The sequence below is a fragment of the Budorcas taxicolor genome, chromosome 6 (genome assembly GCF_023091745.1).
Source record: "Budorcas taxicolor isolate Tak-1 chromosome 6, Takin1.1, whole genome shotgun sequence".
NCBI classification, from domain to species: Eukaryota; Metazoa; Chordata; class Mammalia; order Artiodactyla; family Bovidae; genus Budorcas; species Budorcas taxicolor.
Window position 1 is genome coordinate 102,214,787 of NC_068915.1, and position 12,806 is coordinate 102,227,592.

The window sequence follows — 12,806 nt, forward strand, 5'->3', positions numbered from 1 at the left end:
CGTTTAATGGTAGAGTTACCATCTGGGATGATGCAAAAGTTCTAGAGATGGGCAATAAAGATCATTGCTTGATATTTATGAATGTATTAATACTTAATGCCACTGTACTTAAAAATTGCTAAAGTCAAAAAATTTATGTTATATGTATTACCACAATTTAAAAAAAAAGGATAAAAAGCATGTTGACTGATTTGGTGGGGGTTGGGTCTTTATAAGATTCAGGCCTTATTTGGAGCAAATTTTATAATAAAATCCATTCACCATTTATTTTATTTTCAGAGATTTGCTCATTACTGGTTGGCTTTCTCTGTCAGTGGACAGAGTGTGTAGAGGCGAAAAGGTCCTTCCTTTATATCTGCAGCCTCACTTTTCCTGAATTTCCTTGGTCTTCCTCTCTTAGGGCCTAGGTCTCCTTTCCACCCCTTCTGAATTATGCAACAAATTTAAGTTCTGAATTCCTCCAGAAAAAAATTTTAGACAGTGTCCAAGTTCATTGCATGCTCAGTCGCTAAGTCATGTCTGTCTCTTTGTGACCCCATGGATGGTAGCCCTCCAGGCTCCTCTGTCCATGTGATTTCCCAGCAAGAACACTGGAGGGGGTTGCCATTTGCTACTCCAGGGAATCTTCCTGACCCAGGGATCAAACTCAAATCTCCCACGTCTCCTGCACTGGCAGGTGGATTCTCTACCACTGAGCCACGTGCGAAGCCCTAATAGTAAATCGTTAATGTCGGCTGAATATTTAACTGAATAACTGACATGAACTTCTTTTGATAGTTGGGACTGATTTTTGCATCACATTCTTGTGGTATTATATGCAGGAAGACATGAACAATAGTTTGCAGTGTAGCATTATTTGCATAGTAATGAAAAAAAAAAAAAGAAAACAACTCCAAATATTCATCACTGTGTGAATAGAGAAATACATTTTAGAAGATTCATACAAAGTCATATTGTACAGCATATAGAATAATCTAGAGCTAGAAATAAAAACTTAAAGACCAAAAAAAGAAAAAAATAGAAAGAAAAAATATTGGGACTCTGCTGGCAGCCCAGTGGTTGAGTCAGTGCTTCTACTGCAGGAGGGTGAGGTTCAATCCCTGATCAGGAAACTAAGGTCCCACATAGGAAAAAAAAAAAGGAAAGAAAGAAATAAAAAATAAGCAGACTTGCAGAAAGAATGCTTTCCTCCCTTAACATTTTTCTCAGCACAGTGGAACTCCTCATCATTTTTCAGGATTTCCCTTGGTAACCTTTTTTCCCCTCATGTATTGAATTCAGTTCTCAAATTTAAATCCTGGGCTCTTCTTTAGTCTTCATGAATCACTCTTTGCCCTCTATCCCCAGTACTAAAACCTTCTGCCCATTACCTAGATTACTAACCATAATGTTTTTCTGATTCTTTCTAATACTATTTTCCAATTCTTCATTAATCCACTTCATCATTCAATAAAAATTTTGTTGTTGTTCAGTTGCTCAGTCATTTGTGAGGCTCTTGGCAACCCCATTAACTGCAGCATGCCAGGCTTCCCTGTCCTTCACTATCTCCTGGAGTTTGCTCAAACTCATGACCATTGAGTTGGTGATGCCATCCAACCATTTCATCTTCTGTTGCCCTCTTCTCCTGGTCTCAATTTTTCCCAGCATCAGGGTCTTTTCCAATGTGCTGGCTCTTAGCATCCAGTGGCCAAAGTACTGGAGCTTCAGCTTCAGCATCAGTCCTTCCAATGAATAGTCAGGGGTGATTTCCTTTAGCATTGACTGGTTTGATCTTGTTGCTGTCCAAGGGACTCTCAAGAGTCTTCAGGACCACAGTTCAAAAGCATCAATTTTTCGGTGTTCAACCTTCTTTACAGTCCAACTTTCACATCTGTATATGACTACTGGAAAAACTATAGCTTTGACTACACAGATCTTTGTCGGCAAAGTGATGTCTCTGCCTTTTAATACACTGTCTAATACATACTATATCTTTCCAAGCTTACCTAACCAAGTATGGGGGTGAGAATGGTCAGGAAATAATGCATTGGGACTTCCCAGGTGGTCTAGCTAAAACTCTTCACCTTCCAGTGAAGGTGGTGCAGGTTGGATCCCTGGTTGGGGAACTAAGATCCCACTTGCTGTGCAGCACAATCAAAAGAAAAAAAGAAGTATGGGATTATCTGCATAAAACAGAATGAATCATTCATCATGTTAGCCTCAGAATAAAAAAGAAGACATCCTTAATCCCTCCCTAAATTCAAATTCTTTTGTAGACTTCATGATGAATATGAAGACCTCTGTCCCTCACATTCTGAGATGGATATTGTTGGAGACTGTTGAAGAGCTGGAGATGGTTGGAGAGTTGGAGATTGTTATCCTTGCCACTTGAGTTAACCCTTGAAATTGCCCTAGGAACAATCTTTGTTCCCTAGGTGAAAAGCATTTGATATGGCCCCTCCCTACCCTTTCAAATGGGTCCTAAAACAATCTTAAACTCTCTTTCACATTCTTTCTCATTCTCCACAGGTCTACCAGTCCAGAGTTTTACCTCTCAGGGTTCTGCTGCCTGACCTGCTTGAAATTTCCATCTATTCTCCTTTCCCAGTGAGCTTTAGTGGGTCTCAGACTTTCATAATTTTAAAATCTGTAAATTCCATGAGAAGTATATGGGTGAATATACTGAACTAGGACTGCCAAAATTTTATTTAGCCAATTAAGGACATTAAAAACTAACACAGCAGCTATTTATACTTACTATCACTATAATTTCATTAAATAAATAGATATATATAGATAGAAGGGGATGACAGAGAATGAGATGGTTGGATGGCATCATCAACTCAATGGATATGAGTTTGAGCAAGCCCCTGGAGATGGCGAAGGAATAGGGAGGCCTGGCGTGCTGCAGTCCATGGGATTGCAAAGAGTTGGACGTGACTGAGCGACTGAACAATAGATTTATATCTATATACATAATCCACCAAAGAGTAGAAAGAACATCATCTCAAAGTAAAAGATAAATTATTTAAATTAAATGAATTTAACATAATACATGCTCCGTATATTATCCTTAATTTTCTGACCACTTCTGCTACTACCAGCAGGGTCTGACAAGCCGACATTATCTCTTGCCTGAAGTGAAGTGAAAGTTGCTCAGTCGTGTCTGATTCTTTTCAATCCCATGGATTATGTAGTTCATGGAATTCTCCAGGCCAGAATCCTGGAAAGGGTAGAGGTTCCCTTCTCCAGGGGATCTTCCCAACCCAGGGGATTGAACCCAGGTCTCCTACATTGCAGGTGGATTCTTTACCAGCTGAGCCATCAGGGAAGCCATCTCTTCTTACCTGGATTATCACAAGAGTCTCCTATCTGCTTTCCCTGCAACCCAGCAGCCAGAGGAACCTCTTCATAGAATCTGGGTTCCAAACCCTCCACCGGCTTCCGTAGTAAAAGCTGAAGCACAAACGGCCTACAGGAACCTTCATGATTGGAGCTGCTGTTGCTTCAGTTTCTAGGCCAGAGCCATCTCACAGAAATATAGTGCAAGCCACATATATTTAATTTTAACTGTTTAAAAAATTTTTAAATTTAGTTCATTTTATATAACTGCAACCCCATGAACTGTAGGCTACCAGGCTCCTCCATCCATGGGATTTTCTAGGCAAGAGTACCGGAGTGGGTTGCCATTTCCTTCTCCAGGGGATCTTCCCGACCCAGGGATTAAACCCTAGTCTCCTGTATTACAGGCAGATTCTTTACCGTTTGAGCCACCAGGGAAGCCATGCATACCTAAAGCACATGCTAATTCTGCCAAGTCACATTTCAAACACTCAACAGCCACAAGTGGCTGGTGACTAATATTTACTACTGCACCCAAACAACAGTAGCACAGAGCTTTCTTTCACTTCTCTCCCTTCTGTGCCAAGCTTTGCCTTTGCGGATCCCTCTCTGCAGAGATAAGCCAGGGACTCACTGTACCCTCAGCCTTTCCTGACTTTGACTCAATTGCCTCCATCTTGGTGAGGCCTTCTGTATAAGATCAACACTCCCACCTCTGCCATCCCCACAGTACAAGCAGAGTCCCTATCCTCTTTCATGTTTTATTTTTTAATTATACTTAACAACATCCAACAATTACACATTTTAGTATATACTGTTTATTGTCCCTAGCTCATAACGTTTTCCTCACTGCTGTATCCTCAGTTCTGCATTAGAACAGTGTCTGGCAGATAGTAGGTGCTCAATAAATATTTGTTGAGTAATGGAGAAGGAAACGGCAACCCACTCCAGTATTCTTGCCTGTCGAATCCCATGGACAGAGGAGCCTGGCAGGCTACAGTCTGTGGGGTAGAAAGAGTCGGACACGACTTAGTGACTAAACCACCACCACCAAATGTACTTCACTCCAGATCAGAAAAAACTTTGTATAAACTAGCACCGGACTTCGGGAGTTACGAATCTAGACACGTAACCAAGCTCATACATCTTTGAACTTTAGCTTAAACTTCATTTTGTGACGGGATAATAATAACTAACAGTGTGTTAACCATGTGGCAGACACTGCACTACATGCTCTGTGTGAGTTATTTATTTCCCATCCCTCTAAGGAAAGTACGCTTATCTTATTGCTTTTGCAGTAAAGGAACCTAAGGCTCTAGGAAGCTACCCACAATGCTGAGTAAGTTACCCATGAAGTGTGGAGTTCATCTGACCACACCACTCTTCCCCCCACTTACTGCTGTGACCACGTCCAGAGGAGGTTGGGCCTAGTTCCTACCTTTCACTGACATGTAATTACTTATGCTTATTTCCCTACAAGACTGAGAGCAGCGGACTCTATCTCTTGCTTGCCACTGTGTTCTTAACATCTGAGCAACAGACAGTGAATGGTATCTGTTGATGGCATCTCAATTAGTCACTCACTGGGTAGCTCTCATGCATGTGTATTAAGTTGCTTCAGTTTTGCCAGACTCTTTTTGACCCTATAAACTAGCCTGCCAGGCTCCTCTGTCCATGGCATTCTCTAGGCAAGAATATTGGGGTGGATTGCCATGCCCTCCTCCAAGGGATATTCCCCACTCAGGGATTGAACCCACGTCTCCCGCGGCTACTGCATTTCCGATTCTTTTCCTCTGAGTCACCAGGGAAGCCAGGTTAGCTCCCGGGCCACTGAATTCATTTATAGCATTGGATATTGTGTAAGGGATGGTGTTTCTTGGCATCATGTGTCTCCCCCAAACCCCTTTGTCCATCCAACACTGGTCAAATAATAAAAGGTAAGAGTCTAAGTCCATCTCCCTTCCTTAGAGTACACCTTTTCTCGGAATTACATTGAAAGTTGGTTTTTGTTTTCATTGTTTTTAACTAAAAGGTGATTTAAAAATTTCTCTTGGAAGTTACTATGACAGAGTAACGTTGCTTTCTGTTGGGTATCTTTTAAACGTACTTATCTCAGTAACCATAAGATTTTTCTCTTAATAGGTGCAAACCTCTTTTTTAATACTCTTCCTAAAACTATGACTTTTCCTACAGGATAAGATAGAGGGATCAGGGACTTCCCTGGTGGTCCAATAGTTAAGACTCCACCCTCCAGATGTAGAGGGCACAGGTTTGATCCCTGGCTGGGGAAGATCCCACATGCTGCCCAGCAGTCAAAAAATAAAAGCCAGAGGGATTAGTGAAATCAGGTTCAAAGAGTTGGACACATCTGAGCGATTGAACTGAACTGAAGATAAATTTACAATGTCAAATTAGTGACAAGCAGTAACTGGAAATCTTACATCCTCTAGGTTCGTTTATCATGTGAACATCAACACATTAATTGATGCATGTTTTCCCCCTTCTATAAAATGGCAATACTAGTAATTTTTTACCTACCTATTTAACAGAAATGCTGTAAGGGGCTGTTGCCAGCAAAATGGAACACAGATGAAAGGTACTAGAAAGTAAAACACAGGAAGCACTATTACCTTATTTATATCCCACAAGACCAGCTTGCACTTAAGTTTGGCAAATTCGTAGGCAGTCTGCCTGCCAATTCCGTGTCCAGCTCCGGTAATCAGGACGATCTCTCCCGTGACTGATTTTCTCTTCTTAGGAATAAAAAGCTTCAGGAGAGACTCTACGATGCAGACGAGCAGAAAGGGCAGAAGCAGGAAGCTGGCCAGAAAGAATTGCATCCTTTTTTGTTGCTGCGAGCTTTGGGTATATTTCGTTTTACCAGTCACTCTAAATTGCTTCTGGGAGATGGTTCCGTCAAAGACTGGCGAGTACAAAAGCGAGAACAAGGAAGGGCTCCTTTATCTCAGAGAAACAAACAACTCCGAAACCGTTCCTTCCGCTGGGCTGGGCTTGGCTAGGTCTTAAGCAATTGGCTCAGGCTGCAGTGCGGAGAAACTGCTCGCCAGCTCAGAAATCTGGGAGGGGCAAAACCCAGCCAAGAGCGAAGCTTCCGAGTTGTGGGTGCGCCTCCAGGCTCATCTTTTCCTCACTTTCTCTTGGTCTTGCGGGCCGACCTTGGAGGGTTAGTTGCCACTTATTTTGGTAAATGTGATCAATTCCTTTTAAAGTTACAAGGCTAACTTCCAGTGTCCTCAGTCCAGAGGCTTTCTTGAGACTTGACGGTTCCCCTACCCTGGTTAAGGGATGCAAATGTGGTTTCTTGTTTAAAAGGAATCTCGAGAGAAGACCGGTTGTTGTCGCTGGCTGAGAAAAGGACGCTATACCAGATTTCAGTTTGAGCTCTGCACAGGTTTCTGGAGGACAAGGAAGTTTTGTCCTTTCAAGGGCGGCAATAACCAAGCCCCAGGAAAATTCTGATCATATCCGGGGAGACTGTTTCCACAAGGAAGGATTTGGATAAGTTTTTTTTTCACTCCATCTGTTAGAACTTGCAAAAAACATATATTACACTTTAGTTACTGTATCTTTATCCAGGTTAAAAACATCATTGCCCCCCAGATAAATAATAAAGTGGGAAGATCACCTTGCCTAAAGATTACCTACGTAATCTTGTTTAGTAGCTGATGTGTGTGAGTATTCAATGTATAAGTGGTGATTTAAACAAAAAATCTTACATATTGTTTATTGAAATAAAAGACCCAAACTCCAGTCTCGTGTGAAGGAAGAGCTTAATAAATGTCCCTTACATGTATTTTAAAAATTCAGTTCTCCTTTTAAAAATTAATTTTTATTGGAGTATGTTTGCTTGACAATGTTGTGTTGGTTTCTACTGTGCAGCAAAGTGAAATCAGCTATCTGTATACATATACCCCCGCTGTTTTGGATTTCCTTCCCATTTAGGTCACCACAGAGCAATGAGTAGGATTCCCTGAGCCATACAGTAGGTTCTCATTAGTTATCTATCAACTCAGTTCTTTTTTTCTTAAAAAAAAAAAAGAATTTTTATTTATTTGTTTGTTCTTGGCTGCACTGGGTCTTTGTTGCTGGGGGGCTTTTCTCCAGTTGCAGTGCTTAAGCTTCTCATTGTGGTGGCTTTTCTTGCTGTGGACGGGCTCTCAGGTGGGTGGGCTTCAGTAGCTGGGGCTCCCTGGCCTTAAAGCACAGGTGTGATAGTTGGGGCACACTGGCTTAGTTGCTCTGAGACATGCGGGATCTTCCACGATCAAGGATCAAACCCATGTCTCTTGCATTGGCAGACGGATTCTTTACCGCTGAGCCACCAGAGAAGCCCCTCAATTCAGTTCTTGACAGTAATTGAAGTGTGGGGCTTTTTGTGAGACACTGCGGTGCTTGGAAAGAGACTTCTGTCATGTGGGTCACTAATGGTCACCCTTTATATTTAAGAGGCAGGGAGATCACAGAAGATGGAAGTTCACAAATGAGTCACACTCATTTCTCCCTCTTATTTAAACAGCCCTACAGCGTTATAGGGGATAAAGTGACAGTTTCACAATGTAGAATTCCATTATAGATTTCCTGAAAATTCTGAATAGTCTCTGCAATTTTTTCCTGTAGCTGCCAAATCCAAGTTTATGATAGTACAGTACCTTTCACAGGGGAGATTTATGTCTTGCTTTCAGGAAGACAGAGAGTATTCTCATACCAGCTATTTCTCAAGTAGTTCTAATGGATTCAAAACAAAAGGCCATGAAACTTAGTAATTACACAGATCAGTAAAGACAGTTGCCCTGTTACTTTAAAGAGTACTGAGGAGGACTGTGCAGAAATGATGACGAGGTTGTGATGAAGGAGGTACTTCCAATAGTTATCTTGTCCTTCTGGGGTAGAAGCCTTCACTCTTGGCTCTAAAGTCTGAATTTTAGAACTGGAAGAGTTTAAATGTTAGCTTATCCAACTGGATATTTTTTCTTTAGTAAGTATTGAATTTATGAATTCAAAATAATGAATATATCTGGTTTGAAATGATTCAACAGGAAAGATAACAAAAAGACAGTCCCTAGTCCTACACTCTTTGGGGGTTTTTGTTTTATTTGTTTGTGTTTTTGCTTTTTTTTGGCCACACTGCGAGGCTTGCAGGACTTGACCTCGAACAGCGAGAAGTGCCGAGTCCTAACCACTGCACCACCAGGGAATTCCCAGACCTACCCTATTTTATTTCTCAGATCAAATGCTTCTAATCAATTTAGCTGTATTTTACAGACTCTTTTAGTGTCTTTTTTTCTTTCTACTAAAATACTATTAAGGAATTACTATCAATTCTATTTCCGGAGGAGGGCATGGCAACCCACTTCCATATTCTGCCTGGAGAATCCCCATAGACAGAAGAGCCTGGCAGTCTGCAGTCCATGGGGTCGCTAAGAGTCAGACATGACTGAGCACAGCACATCAATTCTATTTAATCCAATTCAGTAAATGTTATTATACATCCTATATGCAAGGCCCGGTGAGGGGTATGAAGTAGAGAAAAAGGCATCTCCTTAGCAATCTATAGTCTAAGTAAGAGGTCAGACCAGTAAGTTACCCTGGGAAAACAAGCAAATATTTGCACGTGCATGTGTGCTCAGTCACGTCTGACTCTTCGCGACCCCATGGACTGTAGCCCACCAGGCTTCTTTGTCTATGAACTTTTCCAGGTAAGAATACTTGAGGGGGCTGCCGTTTACTACGCCAGGGGATCTTCCTGACCCAGGGATCTCTTGAGTCTCCTGCATTGGCAGGTGGATTCTTTTACCACTGAGCCTTCTGGGAAGCCCCGAAAGAGAGGGAGATTGATTTCAGTGGTTAGGAAAGACTTATGACAAAGTTGGATTTGAGTTGTGTTCTGAGAGTGGGTATGACTCAGGCAGCTACTGGGGCAGGCTATTTTCAATCCTGCTCCTAAATCTACTCAGGAAAAAAGAATTATGTTGATCCATGTAAGAAGAGCCCTCATTTTCGAATAGTGAGCTCTATTTTGGTTAAGATCATTAAACTTTCTAAAATCCATTCAGTGTTCTCAAGGTTACTTGCTTCATCAGCAACTAAGCAGAATAAAGGAAATTCTGACCAACTGGGGAAGAGTTTTGCTGTTCCAATCTTGTGTTTTGTAAGTTGTACACCACTATCTATTAGTGAGTCAAGGAGTTTTTTTGTTGTCTAATCAATTAAAGGGTCATATTAGCATTAAAATATTATATATAGAATATTTATAGCAAATAGTTGTTTAAAGTCTGACTCTTTTCCAATGCCATGGACTGTAGCCCGCCAGGCTCCTCCGTCCATGGGATTTCCCAGGAAAGAATACTGGAGTGGGTTGCCATTTCCTTGTGCAAGGGATCTTCCTGACCCAGGGATCAAAGCTGCGTCTCCTGAATTGCAGGCAGATTTGTTTACTACTGTGCCACCAGGGAAGGGGCTATTTACAGCAAATACTATGGGACATTCTTCTGCGTAAGTATTCCAGTGAAGCTTTTATTCCAGTTTTCTGTAGGCAGATAGATGGGGTGGAGGAGTGTGTGTGTGATGGATGTATGGCCTACTTGTACTTGGCTACTTGAGAGGCAACAAAGCAAAGTGTTAAGAGAATAGACTCTGGAGCCAGACGGCGTGAAGTTCAATCCTGGCTCAACTAATTACTTACTGCTATCTGTGACTTTGGGCAAGTTATATAACTATTTGGTTTCAGTGTTCTCATCCGTAAAAGAAAAAGAATAGTATCTATTGTATTGTGATTATTATGAAGAGTCAGTGAGATAATATTTATAGGATGCTCAGAATAGGATTTGGTACATAGTAAGCTGTGCAGATGTGACCAAGAGTCTCAGACAAAACTGAAAGCCTTTATTGTAGTCAAATCTGAATTAACCCAAATACTTCAGAGTTTGACAGTGAAACCATGCACTTCTGATCTGGACTTGAACCTACATGCCCAGAGTCAAACCCAGCCTAAACTCAGATTGGGACTTGAACCCACGGTCTTTTAATCAGAATCACTCACCTGGTGTCTGGACTTTTGAGGCTCAGGTTCTTTGTGTTTCAGTGCAGAAGGAATTTAATGAGAGACAAAGTGGTAAGCAAGATGTAGTTATATTAACAGAGGATGCTTGTGAAAGATGCAAGCAGGCAGGCAAGGGGGCTCTACTCCAGGATTAAGTGGGCTACAATTTGATAATCCACATAAGGAGGAAAAGATTGTTAGGCTTACACCACTAGCTCCTTCTTCTTACAGGGCAGGAGAATGTCTGACCCTATGAGGTCAAACTAGGACTGTCATAGCACTTATTCAAATTAGCAAAAGGGTCGTAACATATACTAAAGTATGTTGAATCATCTCAGACTTCCATATAATGAGGGCCTCCTACTTTGAAATGTCACCTTTCCCTCAAATTTCTGTCCTTGATCCTCAGGATCGTTACCTTGCTGAATTTGACCAGCAGAACTCAGGCTTCATTTTTTAAAAATTAATTTATTCTTTATTGAAGGATAATTGCTTCACAATCAGGCTTCATTTTTTTTCTTTCACTTAATGACATGTGGCATATCTCATGCTTTTATTTATGGCATTATAATTAAGCAAGCCTCCTTTGTTCCATGATAATCTGATAGCTTTCTTGAGCAAACATTAATTTACAGGGGTTTTCCAAAGTTCTCTCGGTTTTCCTCTCTATCTATAATTCCATACTGAGATTTCTACAGCTACCTGTATAACTATCCTATTCTACCCCTATCAACAGGAACCACTTGATCATTTGCCAATAGTTTCAGGTTGCAAGCGTAGCCTGTGATATATCTTTGACTTTTTAGTTCCCCTTTGAGAAGGGTACGGTATATAAACATTGAATAAATGAGAAGAAAAAAAACCCTTACAATTTACAAAGGAAGATAGGTTCAGAGAGGTCAAGTAACTTGCCAAGGTAATGCTGACAAGTTTAGGGGGGCTGGAATTTATGTCCATAAGTTTTGTTTATTAACAGCTTTATATATAATTCACATACCACAGCTCATTGTGGTTTTCAATTTGCAGTTCCCTAACAGATCCACTCCAGTACTCCTGCCTGGAAAATCCCATGGACGGAGGAGCCTGGTAGGCTGCGGCCCATGGGGTCGCTAAGAGTCGGGCATGACTGAGCGACTTCACTTTCGCTTTTCACTTTCATGCATTGGAGAAGGAAATGGCAACCCACTCCAGTGTTCTTGCCTGGAGAATCCCAGGGACGGCGGAGCCTGGTGGGCTGCCGTCTATGGGGTCGCACAGAGTCAGCGACTTAGCAGCAGCAGCAGCAGCAGCAACAGATCCAACCAGTCCATTCTAAAGGAGATCAGTCCTGGGTGTTCATTGGAAGGGCTGATGCTGAAGCTGAAACTCTAGTACTTTGGCCACCTCATGCGAAGAGTTGACTCATTGGAAAATACTCTGATGCTGGGAGGGATTGGGGGCAGGAGGAGAAGGGGACGACCGAGGATGAGATGGCTGGATGGCATCACCGACTCAATGGGCGTGAGTTTGAGTGAACTCCGGGAGTTGGTGATGAACAGGAAGGCCTGGCGTGCTGCGATTCATGGGATCACAAAGCGTCGGACAGGACTGATCGACTGAACTGAACTGAACTGAATAATGATGCCTGAGCACCTTACTACGTGCTTGTTGACCATCTGTATATTTTCTTAAAGTTCTTTGCCCATTCCTATTTACATGTATATTGTGTATCTTAAAATATTTATTTATTTGGCTGCACTGGATGTTAGTTGTGGCACATTGGATCTTGTTCCGTGACCAGGGATTGAACCCAGGTTCCCTGCTTTGGGAATGCAGAGTCTCAGTCACAGGACCATCAGAGAAGTCTCTGTTTGCCCATTTTTAAATTGAGTTACTTGTCTTTTGGTCGTTAAGCTGTCAGAGTTTTTATATAGCCTGAACACTGGACTTGCACCTAATATATGATTTGCAAATACTTTCTCCCATTCTGCAGGTTGTCGTTTCATTTGCTACATAGTGTCCTTTGATGCACAAACGTGTCTTTTAAATTTTGATGAAGTGTACTTCCGTTTGTTTGCTCTTTTGATGTCATGTCTAAGAGATCATACACAGTCTATATAGCATTTCACTCCTGCCCCCTCCAAGTGCATGTTCCTCACACATGAAAAACACCTTCGTTACATACCAACAGCCGAAAGACTTAACTCATTTTAGTACGAAATCTAAAATCCAAAGTCTCATTTATATATTATTGAAATAAGATAGTGAGACTCAAGTATGATTCCTCCTCCGGCAAACTGCTCTCCAGCTGTGAAACCAATATGCTGTGTGCTGCCAAAATACAATGGATACAATGGATAGACAGTCCCATTCCGAAAGGGAAAAATAGGAACGAAGAAAGAACAGATCCCAGATAAGTCTAAAACCTAAAGAATCAAACAAAACT

At 41.6% G+C, this 12,806-nt stretch overlaps 1 protein-coding gene across 1 annotated transcript in view; it reads right to left on the bottom strand.

Annotated features, from left to right (window-relative positions):
- The window catches only part of HSD17B11 (hydroxysteroid 17-beta dehydrogenase 11), a 47,459-nt gene extending 41,185 nt beyond the window's left edge, over nucleotides 1-6,274 (bottom strand). The window contains exon 1 of the mRNA XM_052642034.1: nucleotides 5,952-6,274. Within this exon, the coding sequence (XP_052497994.1) occupies nucleotides 5,952-6,161 (210 nt within the window). The 5' untranslated portion in view covers nucleotides 6,162-6,274. The remainder of the gene's footprint in view (nucleotides 1-5,951) is intronic.
- Nucleotides 6,275-12,806: the final 6,532 nt, after the last annotated feature.